This window comes from Orbicella faveolata, unplaced genomic scaffold (genome assembly GCF_042242905.1).
Source record: "Orbicella faveolata isolate gen_17 unplaced genomic scaffold, um_ofav_v1 contig_46, whole genome shotgun sequence".
In the NCBI taxonomy this organism is placed as follows: Eukaryota; Metazoa; Cnidaria; class Anthozoa; order Scleractinia; family Merulinidae; genus Orbicella; species Orbicella faveolata.
Window position 1 is genome coordinate 23,735,001 of NW_028301576.1, and position 18,090 is coordinate 23,753,090.

The 18,090-nt window shown below is 41.0% G+C and overlaps 2 protein-coding genes across 3 annotated transcripts in view; both read left to right on the top strand.

Moving 5' to 3' along the window:
* LOC110047758 (transcription initiation factor TFIID subunit 8-like) overlaps positions 1-9,296 on the top strand; it is a 14,200-nt gene extending 4,904 nt beyond the window's left edge. Inside the window, exons 3-7 of the mRNA XM_089277382.1 lie at positions 1,171-1,233; positions 4,301-4,425; positions 5,904-5,989; positions 7,027-7,094; positions 8,850-9,296. Of these exons, the coding sequence (XP_089133508.1) occupies positions 1,171-1,233; positions 4,301-4,425; positions 5,904-5,989; positions 7,027-7,094; positions 8,850-9,055 (548 nt within the window). The 3' untranslated portion in view covers positions 9,056-9,296. The remainder of the gene's footprint in view (positions 1-1,170; positions 1,234-4,300; positions 4,426-5,903; positions 5,990-7,026; positions 7,095-8,849) is intronic.
* Positions 9,297-9,334: 38 nt separating this feature from the next.
* LOC110047757 (aquaporin-9-like) lies at positions 9,335-18,030 on the top strand. Of its 2 annotated transcripts, none has more exons than XM_089277380.1 (7): positions 9,335-10,775; positions 11,874-11,973; positions 12,450-12,576; positions 13,019-13,156; positions 13,963-14,081; positions 14,462-14,679; positions 15,734-18,030. In XM_089277380.1, exons 2-7 carry the CDS (start codon positions 11,893-11,895, stop codon positions 15,930-15,932), a joined length of 882 nt encoding a protein of 293 aa, XP_089133506.1. In that variant the 5' UTR covers positions 9,335-10,775; positions 11,874-11,892; the 3' UTR covers positions 15,933-18,030. The 2 variants fall into 2 exon arrangements, with proteins under 2 accessions (XP_089133506.1, XP_089133507.1); XM_089277381.1 differs by having other exon boundaries at positions 9,335-10,756.
* The last annotated feature ends 60 nt before the right edge of the window (positions 18,031-18,090 follow it).

The following is an 18,090-nucleotide window of genomic DNA, read 5'->3' on the forward strand; positions in this document are numbered from 1 at the left end:
GATGTGATTGATCATTGGCTATTATTCACCTTACCTTAGATTAGAGTATGTTATCCATTTATTTATAGCTATTTCTAGTGTGAGGCACAGAGAACTGTAAAAGTTTTGGATTCGGGTTTCTTGACCATGGCCTCCCAAGCTCGGATCTTTGTATTGCAGCGTCTCGGGCTCAGATTTGAAAATAATGGTGCAGTTTCGGTCTTGGTGGGTCTCGGATTGTACCATTCTATATCCCTATCACTCTCTGCACTTCATTTGTGTTGATCACCTACATGTATTTTGATGTCAGCCACTTATGAAAGATTGGACATATACCATAAGAAATGAATATTTAATACTGACCCCAATCTGCAAAATACACTCCAAACCTCTCTTCAAGTCTTGCAGTCTTGTACTTATATGTACACTGCAGGCAGAATTCACTTGCACATGTAGTTTGTATTATTGTATTTTAATAATTTATTTGATTTATGTACTTTTTTCCTTTCTCAAAGATGTTAGCTCAATAGAGCCACTCTGATAATTCGAGTTGAAATAAAGTGTATATATGTATGTATGAAAGTGAAGAATGATCATCGCAGTTAATTTTCCAATTTAAGCAACTGGAAAGAAGAAGCCTGAAAAAAAAAATCAGGGCTTCAACGGGATTCGAACCCGTGACCTCCGCGATACCGGTGCGATGCTCTACCAACTGAGCTATGAAGCCACACATTGGGAGCGAGGTCAATTAATTGAGTTTGTATCTTCCCGTGAGGAGTGAAATGATGTAAAGTTTATATGAAATATTTCATATTTGAACTGCGGTTATAGATGAAAGTGGAGAATGATCATCGCAGTTAATTTTCCAATTTAAGCAACTGGAAAGCAATTTTACATCATTTCACTCCTCACGGGAAGATACAAACTCAATTAATTGACCTTGCTCCCAATGTGTGGCTTCATAGCTCAGTTGGTAGAGCATCGCACCGGTATCGCGGAGGTCATGGGTTCGAATCCCGTTGAAGCCCTGATTTTTTTCAGGCTTCTTCTTTCCAGTTGCTTAAATTGGAAAATTAACTGCGATGATCATTCTTCACTTTCATCTATAACCGCAGTTCAAATATGAAATATTTCATATAAACTTTACATCATATGTATGTATGTTTGATTGTTTTGTTTCAATGTTTGAAGGTGCTGATCTTGATTCTTTACCATCTTATGGAAAACGTCCAAATCGGATTCATGTCAACAACCGTAAGTGATTCATTTGCATGTACATGTATGTGTGTTACTTTCTGTTGTAGGATCTTTAATATATGTAGGTACTGGAGTTTACCACAACTTGTCTTAAAATTTGAATTTACATGTAATTTTCAATTAAATGCATTGTACGATAGGTTGTATAGCAACTTCAGGCATAATCAGTTTTTGCACTGTCAGGGTCCGAAATTGCGCTTTCCTGGTCACCAATGCGACTAAAAATTTTGCACTGGCAACTAGAATTTTACAACTGGTCGCCAGTGGGCAATTAACTACATGTATTTCATGCCATGATAATTGCACAAACAATACATTGATTTTCAGCCAAATCAATTAAAATAAAATTCAAAGCCGCCCACCAATTGGTCACTTCCTTTTTACCTTTCCGCTGCTTTTGAAGTATAAAACCGATTTTCCTGTTATTATAAATCTACCACAACGTTTTACAGCTACAATCAGTGCGAAGCTTCGCCGCCATGTTTTTTCAGCGGTTTCCCATAACATATGTATTGCGGGCGCAAGATGGCCCCATGCGTTCTTTCGCTATGAACATTTATTCAGGCGATTTGGTGTCCAAAGATGTTCTGAAATCTTTCCGTAATTTATTACAAAGTGGAGACAGAACATCCCCAAAGAAATTAGATGAAGATTTAGATATTCTCTGGGTATCAAAAGGTGGAAATGTAGATCTGTTAAAGTGGTCAAAAGATGATTTCAGCACTGGTTTGATTCCTGATTACATCGATTGCAAATATTTTGCTGGCAAACCCGTGGTGACCAAAAATTTTGGTTTGTGTTTTGCTCGGAAGGAAAAATTTTATTGACACTTTTTGGCGACCATGTTTTTCCAAATGGCGACTGGAAAAAAAATTCAGTCACCAGTTGGTGCCGAAAGAAGTTAATTTCGGACCCTGACTGTGCCTTTTACAGAGAAAGAAATTACTTTTTACTGTGAGAGTCAAAAAGCCGTGAACACTTTGATTGGATTTGACATGTCAATTGTGCAGCCACCAATCAGATGCAAGATAAAACCAAAAAAAAAAAGAAACAGACAATTTTAACAGTCTCTCTCAATCAGTCCGTATGTTTTGATCACTTTACCTTCCAAAAAGTGTCTTTACCCTGTAGTTTTCACATTACAAAACCTTATAACCACTTTGCAACCTCAGACATTATTTTTTCTTGACTGAAACTCTTTGTAAAATTATTACAATAAACATCGCCTGGAAACCGTCCCACCAACACGGTGCAAAAAATCGTGAGCCTGGAATTTTCGTACTTATTCAAATACTTAATATTTGAATACGCATCTAATTTTAGTGTAAGTTGCTCTTTTGATTGGAGGAGCAGACACAGAAGAATTTCTGCTTTCGCAAGTATGAGACACATTTTTCTTTTTCATCATGTACATGGCCAAATTCATTGCGTTGAAGATGAGCAAAATAAAATTATCATACACAACTACATGTAGGTTATGAAAGGATATCATATCTTAATGGTGCTTGTGTTGCCTTCAAAGTCGTTAGAAAATGTGTTTTGTGAAGTTGTTAGAAAATGCATAATGTGCATATTAAAATGAGATTGTACTTGTTGCAGGCACTTAAGTTTCCAAACTTCAATCTCTCCCTGCTGCATTTGACCGCCAAATCCTTGAATATTTTTTTCTTCCCCCTGGTGCTCTCATTGGAAGCTTCTTTTTTACCTAACATATCGGTTTTTTTCCTGAAACCCATTATTCTGGTACACAATATAGTAATCTTTAAATTTTAATTTAGGAAAATCTCACGTATACATTATGTATGGTTGGTATTGCGCGTTATTACAAGCAGTTGCATATTGTAAATACAAAAAAAGAATATTTTCTCTTTATTTATTTTCAATTGCTCCCTACCCTTGTTATTTCCAGATCTTCTCACTTTCCATTTGATTTTTTTTTTGGAGTGATCAGGGTTCTTGTTTATAATTAATATTGCCAAATATAGCAACGAATGTAGTTGAATATAGAAGAGCTGTCTGGTTTTCAAGCCTAAGGCCTCAGTTATATGGTCTGGGGTGCCTGAAACCACCCTCCCCCTGAGGAAACTTTATTGAGCATTTACATGTATATGTGAAAATGTTGTCTCTGTAGTCCGAGTCAAAGTGGACCCTGCATGATTATTCATGACCATTATTGAATAATCAAGTGTGCAAATATCCCTCTTTCTGTGAGTTTCCCTCGGTCATTCGATCAAAGTGGGTTTTCACTTCTTTGATGTGAATTTCTGCTTTAAATCCTAAATCTAGGCATTATGTGACACTCGCCACGCCGAGAGTTGTCTCCGTTAGGCAAGCCAAAGCATTTGTATGAAGAAAAGTTGTCTCGCTTGCCAGGGTTACCCTACCTGCTGAGGCGAGACAACTCGCCCACCCGAGTTGTCTTGCCCCCCGAGACGGGTTAGTGATCCTAATGTAAACGGTTGGTTGAATTTTGCAAAGAAATAAGCTAAAAGTTACCTCGGCCAAGGTAACTTGGGGGGAAGGCTGTCTCGGGTACCCAAGGCCATATAAATGGGGCATTAGGCTGCAAGTCCACGTGTACAGGGTTGAGCCAAACATCGTCTAAAATTGCTCAAATTTCCAGTTTGCTTGCACAAATAAAACAGGTTACATGTAAATAAGTAATTATAAAACTACAGGGTAACAGCCATTTTTCAGAAGGAAAAACGATCAAAGTGTGGTTTAGTGACTGAGGAAACACCATCAATTTGGTTGCTTTCTTTGCAGTTTTATTTCACATCTGATTGGTGGCCACACAATCGACATGTCAAAATCAAATCATAGTGTTCGTGGCTTTTTGACTTTCACAGCAATTATTTTGAATAATTATTAATATTACTTTCCCAATCTGATTTGTTAAAATCACTCTGGATATGCCCTGGCTAGTGTTGTCTTATAATTTCTTTTTGAATCTCACGTCACGTTTCTTTGTTAAACAGTTTAAGAAAAAAATGTCTGGTGTGCTACATGTACTTAAGACATCATGGGCATACAAAGTTAACCAGGGTATTGCTTCCTTTTGTAGCACCGAAGTCCCGTGTAGTACCAACAGCCAAGTCGTTAGCAGCAGGCACCAGACAGACACGCCCAGCACACATTCCAGCACACCTCCCACCACTCCCTGATCCCCATTCTTACATCAAGACACCGGTAAGTCATTTGTTTAAGAATTAGAAGTTTAATTTAAGGAACCCTTGTCCTCTTGTTCAAAAGTTAGTTGGATTGCTAATGTTGTTATCATTGTGACATAGTGCTATTTCTGTGTAAAGGAGCTCAGTCCTAGGATTTTGAAATATCTTGGCCATTATGGGTCATGCACAACATTTAATTTGTAGGAAACCTGAAAATAGTAGTTTTACTGAGACAGAAAAACACTAAAGAGATAATTATAATAAACCATAAAGGAACAAGGATGGTTAAGGATGGAAAAAAATTAACACAGATTACAAACGATGAACTTTTCAAGGCTAAGCTTTTCAAGATGCACAACCTGTATGGCGTAGCTAAGGCTGTATGTGCACTTCCACAGGGAAATAGTACATGTACCTTGAGTTCAGGTATACATGTAGGGGCCACAAATGATAAATCTAATGGAGTCTTTGCAAGGCAACGAGACTTTTAACTTTTGGTAACCTGAGAATTCTTAGCCTTGAAACTGAGGTCACATCATGAAAACACCTCTGACTACAAGAATCGAGAAATTTGACCTAGAAATTCAGCAAGATGTGTCGTTTTAAGGACCATTTCGCACCCCTAAATGGCACTTATGAATAACCTCTTTATTTGGAAGCAGAACATTTTATTATGCAGTAGAGCCCTGGTAACTTGAACTCGGATAACTTGAACTTCACCGCTAACTCGAACCAAGTCCCATTTCCATTGGATTTGACCCCACTTTTCAGTCATCTTAACTCGGTTAACTTGAACTTAGCCTGCGAACGCAGACGTATTTCCGGCTGTCACTTGGTTCTGCCGAAAAATAACGCCTGCGAACCCGAGTCAGGAAACGATTTCTGTGACGTAATGACTTTTGTTTCTCCTAGGCCAATCAGATTCCATGATAGAATGAAACTCGAGTGCTCCTCACAGCGAATACCTTGCGCAGTAGTTCTGGGGTTATTTGAGCTAAACTGTGATTGGCTTAGAATTCCTACGTCACAAAAATCGTTTTCTGGCTCGGGCTCGCAGACGCAGCTGTCACTGTATACTGAAGTGCTGAAAAATCAGTAAACTATCAATTATTAACATGGCAAGTTGGATGTTCAATCGACCCAGATAACTCGAACCCCCGCTAACTCGAACTGTTTTTCGTTACCAGGGTTCTACTGTGATTATTATTTCTGGCTTTTTTTATCTTTTATTTTGAGTTACGTAAGCTTAGGTATTGAGTTAGACTCTGCAGATTTCCAAAGCAGAATGTCACGTAATACATCATCTAAGCAGCATCAGTAATTAAAACATTACTTTGTGTACAAGTTATTTTCAGATATCAGGGTGAGTGTGATTTTGCTTTCCATTGCGATGAAATGCAAAACTTTCCTGTTCTGCTACAATTGAAGATAGATGTATGCAAGTATTTTTTCTTCTGTTTTGTGTTCTCTAAATCAGCGGCGTGTATCTGATTACAGGCTTTCAGACAGTCAAGCAAAGAATATCAAGCAGTAAGAGAGAAGTACGCTGCCCAGAGAAAAGAGATAGAAGAAGGTTTATCTAAGTAAGTACATGTTTATCATGTTGAAGATTTTAACAGCCAGGAAAAAAAAACCACTTTTTTACATGTATGGTATGTATACGGCTGTATGTGTATATTTACAGCACAGATATACAGTGTGTTTGAAAAGTAGAGAGAAGTCAATGAACTGTGCTTTTGTGGTGATAGAATGTTGGTAAAGGGCAAATTAATAGGACAAAAAGTAACCTCATTGGTCACAGTACATGTAATCTTCTCTGTTCAAAAAGTGTGGTTAAATTCAGTTACGATTTTGCTGTTTTGGGACAACACACTTTCCACAACACACTTCCTACAGTACCTTCTCTTTCAGGGGCAGGTGTGGGGCGGGGGGGAGGGGGTGGATGGGAGTGGGTGGGATTGTTGCTTAAGGCAACACCGCCCTTTCCCCTTCTATTTAGTACATTTAGGCCCCTTCCCCCCATGTAGTACGTTTAAGCCCCCATCTAGTAGATTTAGGCCCCCAGTCTAGTCCATTTAGGCACCCTCCCCCCATCTTGTACATTTAGGCCCCAACCTAATACATTAAGGCCCCCATCTAGTATATTTACATGTAGGCCCCCTTCCCCCCATCTAGTACATTAAGATACACATGTATTGAGGATTAGTTGTGGGGTAGGTGGGCAGAGGTTGACAAAATACCAGGTTATTGATTATGCTTTCCACGAGGAAATATCTCCCCCGCAGTGCAGAATGCTGCAAAGGTTATTTCCCTGCCGTGAAACAGTTGGTCAGTTAAGATTTTTTTTTTCGCTCTCTCTTACGGTCAACATGTATTTGCATTAAGTCCCCATGTTTGTGCACATTTCCTGCACTAATCGCTCCACCGCCCCCCCCCCCCCCCCTCCTCCCCCCGCACCACACCCTGAGCCATGTCTCTTAAAGGTAAGGTAAACGTAAGGTAAAATTTTTATTTAGACACGGTATTTCCATCAGGACTTAACAATGTTAGCATATAATAGCATATAGCATAGAATATTGTACTCTTTCACCAGTAATGTACAGTGCTTCCTTGTTCACAGGTTTTTAGCCAAGACAGCTGAACTCAGTTCTGGAATCTGTGAAGGTTTAGACGCGCCATCGTTTCCATGTAAGTGTAATCAGATAACTCACTTTCTGCCAACGCAAAATTCAGCTCATCAGAATCAACTGTAAAGCCCTGGTCAAACGGATAGTCGATGATAGTTGAAGCGCGCGCTTCCGTTTGACCACCAACTGTCATGCACTATCATCGACTGTCATCAACTATCAATCATTCTGAGCTTGTTCAAATTTTTCATGATAGTCGATGATAGTTTTTCTCGTTTGACCGCGCGTATGATGGTTCGTGATAGTTTTTCGGTCAGCTGTTTTGGTAATCACAGGCCCGATAGCGGTCAGTATTTCCTCAAATGTTTCACAGTTCATGCGGAACATTTCGTTGTAAGCGGCAGTGTCCTCCACTCGCAATTCTTCCATCAATTTTAACAGCCCGCTTTCGTGTCTCCTTTTGATCCATTCCCTTGTCCGTCCTCTCTTCCACCAACGCTCTCCAGATTTATCTTCCGTACATTCCTCCAACAAATCGATTACCAGTAAACAAGCAGCCGCCCTCTTTCGTCGCGAAAAATTAATACTTTTACAAGTTTGTCTCACGCGACGCCATTTAGTGTTCACATTTTTACGCGGAAAGAGCCTGCAACTAGCTGCTGGAGTGACTTTGCTCGCGCGACTGCCGGTGAACTATCGTCAACTGTCACGAACTTCTTTGGCCGTTTGACTATGTGAATGACAGTTGGTTATAGTTGATGACAGTTAGGAGAGAATCAACTATCATTGACTATCATGCGCCGTTTGACCAGGGCTTAAGACCAAAATTGAGGCCTTTTTTGTCTTTCCGCCGGTCTTACCCAGTTTTTCCCCTTTGCTGAGTACAAGGTACATAATACTGTGGGTACAATATACATGTAACACAAAATATTCGAGCACGTGGGAACACAGCGAGAAAGGTTTTTGTCGCTTTGAATGTTTTTTCCAAGGCCGAGAAACATTCTTGAACATGATATTTTTACTCCACTTAAATACTAATTGATTCAGCTTCTTAGGCGTTCTTTCTTTGAGATACTGTTCTTCAAAACATGTAAATGTGGTATGTTGTGTACAATTGGTTATTTTTTCTTTCTTCTGGTATAAAGGCTAATTTCTCCTTCTTTTTACAGTAATAGTCTGTAAGACAATTTTATCGCTCTATACCGTTTGTTCGCTTTTTTTTTTTGGTCTGTGAGACGCGCGCAAAGCAAGGCCAAGTCTAATCTGTTTGTTAATACAGGCTGTAGATCAAGATTAATACACTATAAAATACAAACCCTTCCCCACCCCACCCCTACCCCACACCCTACCCCACCTACCCGTGGGGCAACCTACCCAATCGTGTTCTTAAAGGAGCTTAGTAGACCTTTCCCGCATTCCACTTCAGTGCGTACGAACAGTAGTACCACAGCGAGGTTGGGGTGGACATTTTCATACATTTGTTGTATTTTTGTCCACCCTGATCTCGACTTGGCGCCATTGTTTGTTGGAATGCGGGAAAGGTCTTTTGAACGAAACCCAAAAATAATAGTTTACTAAGACAGAAAACCACCAAAGGGATGATAATAAACCCTAAAGGAACAAGGATGGTTAAGGATGGAGAAGATTAATACGGATTACAAACGACGAACTTGAACAATTTAGGCTAACTGAACTTTTCGGGAGGAACAAACCGTGACGAAGCTTCGCTAACCTACATGTAACACAAGCACTACATCTGGATCTATTGCGCGAAAGGTCTGTGTTAATCTGTACGTGTGTATTTTCTTCGCTGCAGTACTGGTGAACGAATTGAACGACTTGCCATACTTGCCCGCTGTGGGTGACTTTGACGAAACAGAGCTTCAAGAACAGGATGCACCACTTAATAAAGAGTTACTCCCAAATGGCGTGTTACCTACCAGCTCACAAGGCACGGACTCATTCGACAATCCTTTCCTTCGACCGGCTAAACGGGCGCGGAAAGTTGCCAAACCAAGCTGAAGTGCTTTGGGATTTGGTGAACTGTCGCCTGGGAGCGAACAATCTCCGACAGCACTCGACAGATAATCCTCAGTCCGATCCGATTCGTACTAAGCAATCAGAATGGTCGGACCAAATACAGAGCGTAATCCGATCAGAATCCGATTGTTCACTTTGTCTTTCGTTCCTTGCAAGAGACTTTTAAAATTGAATTTATTGTACATATAACGTGCCAAAGACGGATAAATGTTCTTCAATTGTTTGCTGTTGTGTTGTGTTTAATTTCAGAATACCAGGCAGTAAGGAAGGTTCATTAATCTGAAATTTCCGGTCCTTGGTCTGTATTGGTCTGACAGTGCAGAACGAAGTGCTACAATGCTCCGCTGTCCCATAGTGGGTAGCCTGCGTTGCAAACGCATTCCTATCGTCTTCCAATGCTCCTCCCTGCTTCAATCCCCGCTCTTACTTTACCTGTCCCCCTGTCCTCCAGTTTACCCCTGTTACGTAGGCTGATAGTCGGTGACAATGAAATAAATCTAATGATGGCGAAAGCGAAGAAAATTGACACTTTGATAAGCGACATAAACGAGAGATTTTTCTGAACGGGATAAGATATTTTTTCCGTGTTTCTATTGAGTCGCTGACGAAAGTTTGGGAGAACTCTAAAAAGCTGCAACTCGTGCTCATGCCCAGTCCGGTGCTATTTGTTAGGTCATACGAGGGCGTCTAAGATTTTTCGCGTCGGGAGGGCGGTCTGTGAAAGAAGTCCTCAGATAAACTGCCTGAGAAGATGGCCTCTGGAGACATAACTTGAAGGATTGGTTAGAGTTTTAGACTAAGGTGCTCACTGACCCCATAAATATCCACTGGTTTGCTCCAACTATCGTTCCATCACATCACCTACAGAACATATCCTGAAGCCTCCAATTTTCTTACGATACGATTTGGGATTTGGTTATCGGACCCGACTTGTGGTAGCGATTCAGAGAGTAATCTCTGTTCTCCGTCAATTGATTTCCGTTTTATTGACACATCAGTGAGAAAATGCAGTTTCTTCAGCTTGATCCAGTTTACGAAAACTGACGGTGAGAAATAGCTTCGCAGTAACTTGGCTAGATTCTACCAACTAGCGACTCTCTGAGGCCCGGTCCACAGTACACTAGCTACCCCGGAGAAATTTGAAAACGCAACAATCATCTCGGGCAGCGAAATCGAACGATGCCATCGTGTTCGAAAAACTCCGTTTTCGAAATGTGTTCCGTCCACCTAAAACTCAAAGTCGGGGTTTTCAAATTCTTCGATGTGAACAGTGTTTTCGAAAAGCTCCCAATTTTTGTGACGGGTTTAGTGTGGACGGAGCTGCGTTTTCGAATTTCTCCAGTGTAATGTAGATAGGGCCCGAAAGTTGTATTCGACTTCAATAAAAAAAAAAATCATAGTAGCAAAATAAAACTAAATATGTAGAAACAAAACAAAACAAATATATACGAACAAAAAGAGCAAAACGGACATTCTTTCGTAGATACTCGTGAACCCCGTGCTTCGTGCCTGTGGCTCGGACGCGGGATTTGCTCGTGATGCAGTCACGGTCGTGTGACTGTCACTCGAAGATCATTTTCAAAGTCATTTGTCCTCGAAGAACTCTGTTCGAATTTAACGTACCTGATAAGCTGTAACCAAAGCTGCTGTCTACAGAGGGAATCCGATTGAGGGTTTGGACAGGTAAAAGATTTTACAGAAGGTGCGAATGAAATTCTCATATACATGTATACGGTATGTGGTTGTGTAAACGACGTAAAGATCCTTGACACATGGCACTCGGGCAGATACTTGCAGTATATGTGTTGTTATTAGTACATTATTACCTCAATTCCGTTGAACTAGCTGTTCGAACTGCTGTTATTTATTTTGCTTCCAAGACGAGAGCGAAGTGCTAACGAATTATATATTTAAATTTGATTTTTAAAAAACAAATCAACTTAACGCGTTCATAAAACCATAACGCAGGGCTGTTATTTTTGGTCTTTGGGAGGTTCATCAGTAGCGGGGCTATATTCAGAGGCCGGGTTTTTGTAAGAGGAATATTGGCGTTTCAAATTCGGCTGGGCTTATACTTTATTGAAAAGAAAACTTTGTCGGCAATGTTTCATTATGGAATTAAATGATGGCCATATATGATAGCTTCAAACCACGGCCAGCCCACTTCTTGTTGGCGTGAGTCACGCACTTGAAAGCTGCGAGGATTGCCTAAAACTGGGTATGGAAAATTCCGTGAGTCACGCAAATTTTCGAATTCGTTAGTTTTAAATACAGTTTTAGTGTTAGTGATGCTTATCTTTGTTCAGTTAGTTTAGTTTTACAGCCCTGTTCTCTTTTAGCCTCTTCCAGGCGTTAGTTAGGGCGCAGCGCGAAAACACAGCGCAGCGAAAAATGGAAAGGAAGGGCTGGTGCCAGGATAACCGTGAACGCGTTCCGCGCCGCGCTTCTCCCCTGTTTTTCGGTGCGTCATTTTTCGCGCTGCGCCCCAACTAACTTAACGCCTGGAAGAGGCTGGACTATTTTCTGTCCTACTGAAATAAAGACAAAGGGACTAGAAACACGAATAAAAGAATCAGTTTTCTAGTTGAATCTCGATTCTAACGTTCTGCCGACTTTTTTTAGGCAGAACTGAAGGATTCAACGAACATTTTAACCAAATCAATCGAAAACGATTTTTTTGTTCTTTTCTTCATTTAAAAGGACCTAGTTTGACACTTCTTGTACCTTGCGTGCAGGCATTTTCCTGACCCCTTTGCTAATGTTGCTGCATACATTAACTGGTACGTAGTCTTAATTGCAGATACCCACTCTGATCTACCATGGCAAACAGATTACGAGGCCGACTGCCTCCCTTACTGAGAGAAACACTGGCTGAGTTTATGTCTACATTCATCCTAGTGGTTTGTACTGACTGCCCGTTGACTTTTTATTGCAAGGTCGTTCACGCACTGGAATATTAGCTTTGCAGTAGTTTTGGGTTCTTTTCTCCCTATAAGGGGTCTTTGGAATACTGGATGTTTAGTTAATTAAAAATAAAGGGATACGCAATATTTTGGGAAAAATAAATTGAATAAGGGATATTTAGAACCCTAATGAGGCCTCAAGGTGGCCCCGACGGTTTCAGCATTTCAGCAAATCTGAGGGATAAAGATGTTCTGAAAAGCATGCGCACGAGTATCGTTTTTATTTTCTAACCAATTGGCGGCAAATCGTCCTGCGGAAGCAACGCACTGGGCAACAGTATGACCAGTTTCGTACCTGACTGTGGTTGGGCGCCATTTTTGTTGCAGTTTTTCATAATGTCGGAAAAAAACACCAGCGCAAATTTTATTAGTTACTTAGTAATTTTCTGTTCCGTGTTTTCTTTTTGTTGTAGACATTTGGCGTCGCCTCTGTCGCCCAGACGGTTCTCAGCCGAGGGAAAAATGGAACCTTTTTTACTATAAATTCCAGCTGGGGCATCGGGGTTACACTTGGTATCTACTGGGCCGGGGGTATATCAGGTAAGTTATCTTAAGCTTATTTAGCCTGGCCTTTTTTTTTCATTGAAAACTTATACCTACGGCAAAACCACAGCGTCAAACTAACGAGAAGCGCCGGATCTATATATAAAGACCTGGATCAGTATAAATGTTGAAATAATGAATAAAATCGGGAAAAGTGACCCGTACGGTAGGGGCGAGAGAGGAGACGAAGATAAAAGTCAAATTCAAACAAAATTGCAAAATATATTTGCCCGATCCTTTCTCTCAGTCTTAAGCGCTTGAATTATCTAATTAAGAAGAAAAAGACGGTCACTCTCAGCTGGTCAGCTGTTGAATAGCAGACAGTCATCGCGCTAGCAATAATCAACAATACCCGCGTTTAGCAGGTATGTAAGTGAAGTTTGTATCAAGTTGATTCAGTTATAATGTTATCCTCTTCTCGTTTTATTGTCTGTCGAAGGCGCGCATATGAATCCCGCCGTAACACTGGCCTTTGCCGTGGTTCGACGATTGGACTGGATTAAAGTTCCTGTATACTGGCTAGCGCAGTTGTTAGGTGCTTTCATAGCGTCTGCAGCTGTATATTGCATTTACCATGGTAAGATTGAACTATAGGTCTCGTACTAACAATTTTTCTTTAAAATTTAGAGCTAGTCATAAAGGATGAAGGATTGCTCCCAAAACAGTGATACCCATCAACCACGCTCCCAGGCCTTTTCCGGGGAACGAAGCTGTAATACCTGTAGTAGTAAAAACATCTCCTTATACAAGCGGTGAACTTTTTTCTATCTCTTCATTGGGCAACGTTTAAAACTTAATTCTCCTATGCTTAGTTAGATTCTTATGAGTGCTGCTGGGACGTCTTTTGGAAGTGGGTTCCTCACCGAGCCACACTGATTTCGAGAGTAAAATTATCGTTTGGGCGTACAGCCCAGTAAGAATATAGCATCAATTTCCCTAAAAGTTCTATTAGCCCCCACTTCCCTTGGCCCAGATTCCCAAGATAGAGTAAGCAAAGGTAAATGTGAAAAAGAAACAATCTGTTTAGACTAAGATGATGCTTTCACAGCTGTTTCATTTCTAAAATAACTGAAATACTACGCGCGCGCTGATTGGTCGATAGTAGGTGTATTTAGATGGGAGTTTGTAAACACGTACGGTTGTGAAGTTTTAAATTCGCGCGTATTTTTAACAAATATTTTATAAAAGCAGAAGAGCACTTTTTCCGTGTTTACAGAGCGTCACACTTGGGGGGGGGGGGGGGGGGGGGGCTGGGAGATTTCTCGAAAGATATGCATAACTCTCTCGAATTCTCCTGTCGAGGCTATGTCCGTACTCTATTGCTTAAATTTGAATAATAGACACAACTAATGTTTAAAATAAACTGAAAGTGATTTTTTTCAGACGCTCTGAACGCGTTCGATGGAGGTGTCCGACAGACCGTGGGTGTAAACGCTACCGCAGGGATCTGGGCAACCTATCCCCAGTCCTTCTTATCCACTGGAAATGGCTTTGCAGATCAAGTAATGCTCGCTTCATTGTCTTCATTGTTTGAATAGAACTGTAATATTGGCCTCCAGGAAACAAAAACACTGACAACATGTGCCATTTGGTTTATTTGACGGGTAGCTGGAAACTGGAAGCCAATGACGTAAAGCTAACTTGTTGGAAGAAATTATACCTCATTTTCAGAGGGACACGGCAAAAAATAGAGGGACAACTTTTACTTGTAAGCCGTTTACAGTTACTTTCGGTAGCAAGTTTCAAATTTCTTTACCGCAGATTTTCTTGCTCACACGGAGAATTACTAGTGTGGTTAATATTCTTTATCATGATGACCTGTACATCGGACTCTTCTATAAGGTGTGGGATTCTGTTCTGAGAGCGATGCCTTGTTTTTCAGTTGTTCGGCACGGCTCTTCTTGTCAGCTGTATCTTCGCCATCATAGACAAGAACAACAATTCGCCCGACCAGGGGGTGGCACCGGTCATGATTGGTCTAGTCGTGTTCGTCATTGGCGCCACCTTTGGTTTTAATTGCGGTTACGCCATCAACCCCGCCAGGGATCTGGGACCACGACTGTTCACCGCAGTGGCTGGATGGGGCTGTGAAGTGTTTACGTAAGTCTTTTTTTAAATCAAATATGAACTTCTTTAGATCTAACATTGTCGTCAAAATAGCCACCGGGATTTGTTGTTTGTTTCTTTAAGCTTGCTCGTCGAGCCAATCAATCTCAGATACGGATTCGCGTTTTGTTTCGTCAGATGGCGGAGCAGGGATGGCGTAGTGGCGAGAGCGCTCGCCTCCCACCAAGCGGCCCGGGTTTATCTATTCCGGGCTCGATTCCCACTCAGTGTCATATGTGGGTTGAGTTTGTGGTTGGTTCTTGCTTTGCTCCGAGGGTTTTCCTCCGGGTACTTCGGATCCGGCTTTTCTCCCTCCACAAAAACTCCAGAATCCAATTTGACCAGGATAGAGGACCCGCATTAATAAATCATCCAAGGCCGATTTGGCTTCATCTCGAAATATTGTAATTTAGATGGTAATTCGTCAGAACTAATTAAAAGCAAGTTTCCTTAGAAACTATCGCAAATTGTCACGCCAGCGTGACACGAAGAAGACTGGGTCATGTTGCTTAGCAACAACAGTGGTGGCCCTGACAGCTGGATCGTGTGGTTACCTGGCTCATGCGTAAATCCATTTAAACTTACGTGTGACTCAGCACAAACAAAGTAACGAAATATTTCTTGTATGTTGATTTTCTTGTTTGGGGCCTTCAATCTTTTTAGTGAAATCGCGAAATTTAAGGGACACGGTTTAATCGCAATAGCTTAAAAATTTGAAAATTTGGAGGGAGAAATATTGTCCCAAAGAAAGCGTGAAATCAAGTTGGTGCAACGAGAAAAGAAAAAAAAAGAAATTCTACAATAAGTTTAAGTAAAGTAAAGTAAGTAAAGTAAGTAGCCAAAGATAATAAACTTGTGGCCCTCTATAGCTATATATAGTACTCATATTACAATGGAAAATACTATTTTTATTGTAAGGTAAAGCTGACATTTGCGAAGCCATAAAGTCATGTGATAATCGTTGAAAATTAATCGTCGATATTTAGGCCAAGTCATCATTTTTTTTCCCGGACTCTTTCATATCATCATTCGATCTCGCTGTGTTTAGGGCTTATCGTGGTTGGGCCTGGATACCAATTGTAGCTTGTTTGCTTGGAGGAGTACTGGGCGCCATTATTTACATCATCACTATCGAGCTGCATCATCCAGTATCAGACGACGTCGACAAAACATATCACCCGGTCAGCGGAAGCCATTTCAATGAAGAGGAACCACTCATAAGTTCTAAAAGTAATTTCGTCTCATAGGACCTCTACAGCAGTCGAAAAATATTTCGTCGACGTAATTGTTGAGCGATTTGGCTTAATGAGATCAGTTTTAGAACTCTCATGCCCTGAGTATATGAGTTTCTGTTAATAGAATTAGAGGAAAGTAGATTTTTATCGCATCCGCAGAACTAGAACCTAAACCGTGCTGATTAAAAGGCAAGAGTAACACAAGTAACTACAGTAACGAAAATGTAATCCGCAACAGATTCTCAATGTAATCTGATTGATATCAAGAGAAGCTAAGAGAGGATCAATGGGGTACGATGCACTCGTTCTTAGGTTAATTCCTCTTGAGTTATCTTTTAAATAGGCCATTTCCGAGTAACCTTGTGCCTCTGTTTCAAAACGAATCCTCGTGCAAAAGCTTTCATATGAAAATGAGTTTGATTTGCATGAAAATGAGCATGTACGCGGAGTACACTCATTCACATGGATGATTTTGCATGAAGACTCGTTTTGACACAAAGGGAAAAAACAACTCGAAAAGGGCCTATTACCTCCGGTTTCGGGAATCCACTGGAGGATCTAGAAGTAACCAATTAATCCTATGACGTGGAGGTTGTCCACATGGATAGCCCGAGCGGCCTTCGGTTTTTTCCAATACGAAAACATCCCTGAGGTAACGCGCATGGTACTATTATAAAAACAATCAAACCAATCTCGTTCCCAGAGCCCACGCTACCCTTGTCCAGCAGAACCGTTCCGCTGGACAAGGGCAACGAGGGCTCTGGGAACGAGATTGCAATCAAACGAAATAACAATGTATATTATGTAAGAATAAGGCCTGCATATGAGGATTAACTCCCCTTCACCCTCTGTTCGTTAATTATTGAATTTCAAGAAGCTATTTCACGTTCACCCTCGTTCCTAGGGTCTCTTATCTTCCCCCCTTCCCAGAGTGAAAGAGGGAGGGAGGAAAGATGAGACGCTCTGGGTGCGAGTTTGTGTCACGTTATTTTATTAAGCCATTTTAGTGATGTGCAAACTGCAAAGTAACCTTCAAATTTATGCAAACCTCAGCCTATAACGGTAGTATAACGAAGTAATTGTGATAAGCCTTATGGTTATGGTTACTGCTGAGGAAGACAAACTCGAAAACCGCTTTGTCTGAGATCAGATCACTGTTGCCTTAGTGCAGATTGCAATCTACAGCACTGACCAGTAGCGGAAAAATGTAAATAAATGAATAAAAAAGATAGGCCAGGAGATCGAATGTAAAAAGCTTGATGGAAATAATCACCAGGGGGTCGCCTATTCATATCGGGGATAGGCGTATACGTTTTTGAGAAAGTTAGAGTTAGCTGCTGCCATTTAGGGTCAGGGCTTGTAAAGGCTGGGGTTCGAATATCATTGGGGATCAGCTATTCCCATAGGGACTGTGAGGGAAAGTTACGAAATTTATCATTGGAACCGTTTTTGATAAAGATTGCATTGGGGTAGCAGCTAGCATGGGTTGCGACAGGTGAAGGGGTTTGGAGACGGCAGGCATTTAAACCACTTCCCAAAAGCTAGGGATCTTCCATTACTTCACTTTGCACAAGATGTTGCTTTTGGACGATTATACTTGCATAACCTTAAATGTGAGGGCTCTCAGGGGTTTTGGGGAGCGAGGGAACATGCTAAGGGGAGGAAGGTAATCTTTCTTAGATCAATTTGAGGGAATTAACGAGTCATTCCTCTCTCATTTTAACGGTAACTTCGACGAAAACTTCTAGGGAGCAAGGTTTTTTATAATAGGGAGCAGGGGGAAAACACGCAAAAGACTAAAGGGATTGCGAGAACACGTATTTTCTCCCTCCCCCACTCCCCCACCCCCAACTCCGTCGGGAGGTTATTTCAGTTGTTGCACGTCCACCCCATTACCCCATTGTTTTTCTGTTGCGTTAAATTTGTTCACTTAACACTATTACTGCTGACAAACCTGTGGCGACTGCATACTAGCTCAGGATTTCGCAGGACTTTTGGCGGGTACGTTTAATACGTCCTGAAATTTAACATAACTTCAGAAAAAAAGAAAGAAAGAAAGAGGTTAAGGTAATTCCCCTGAAATAAAACTGCACATAGATTTTTGTTCAAACTTTGCCCACTGAATATTTATCATATGAGAACTTTAATTATAAAATTAAAAGGGGGTGCC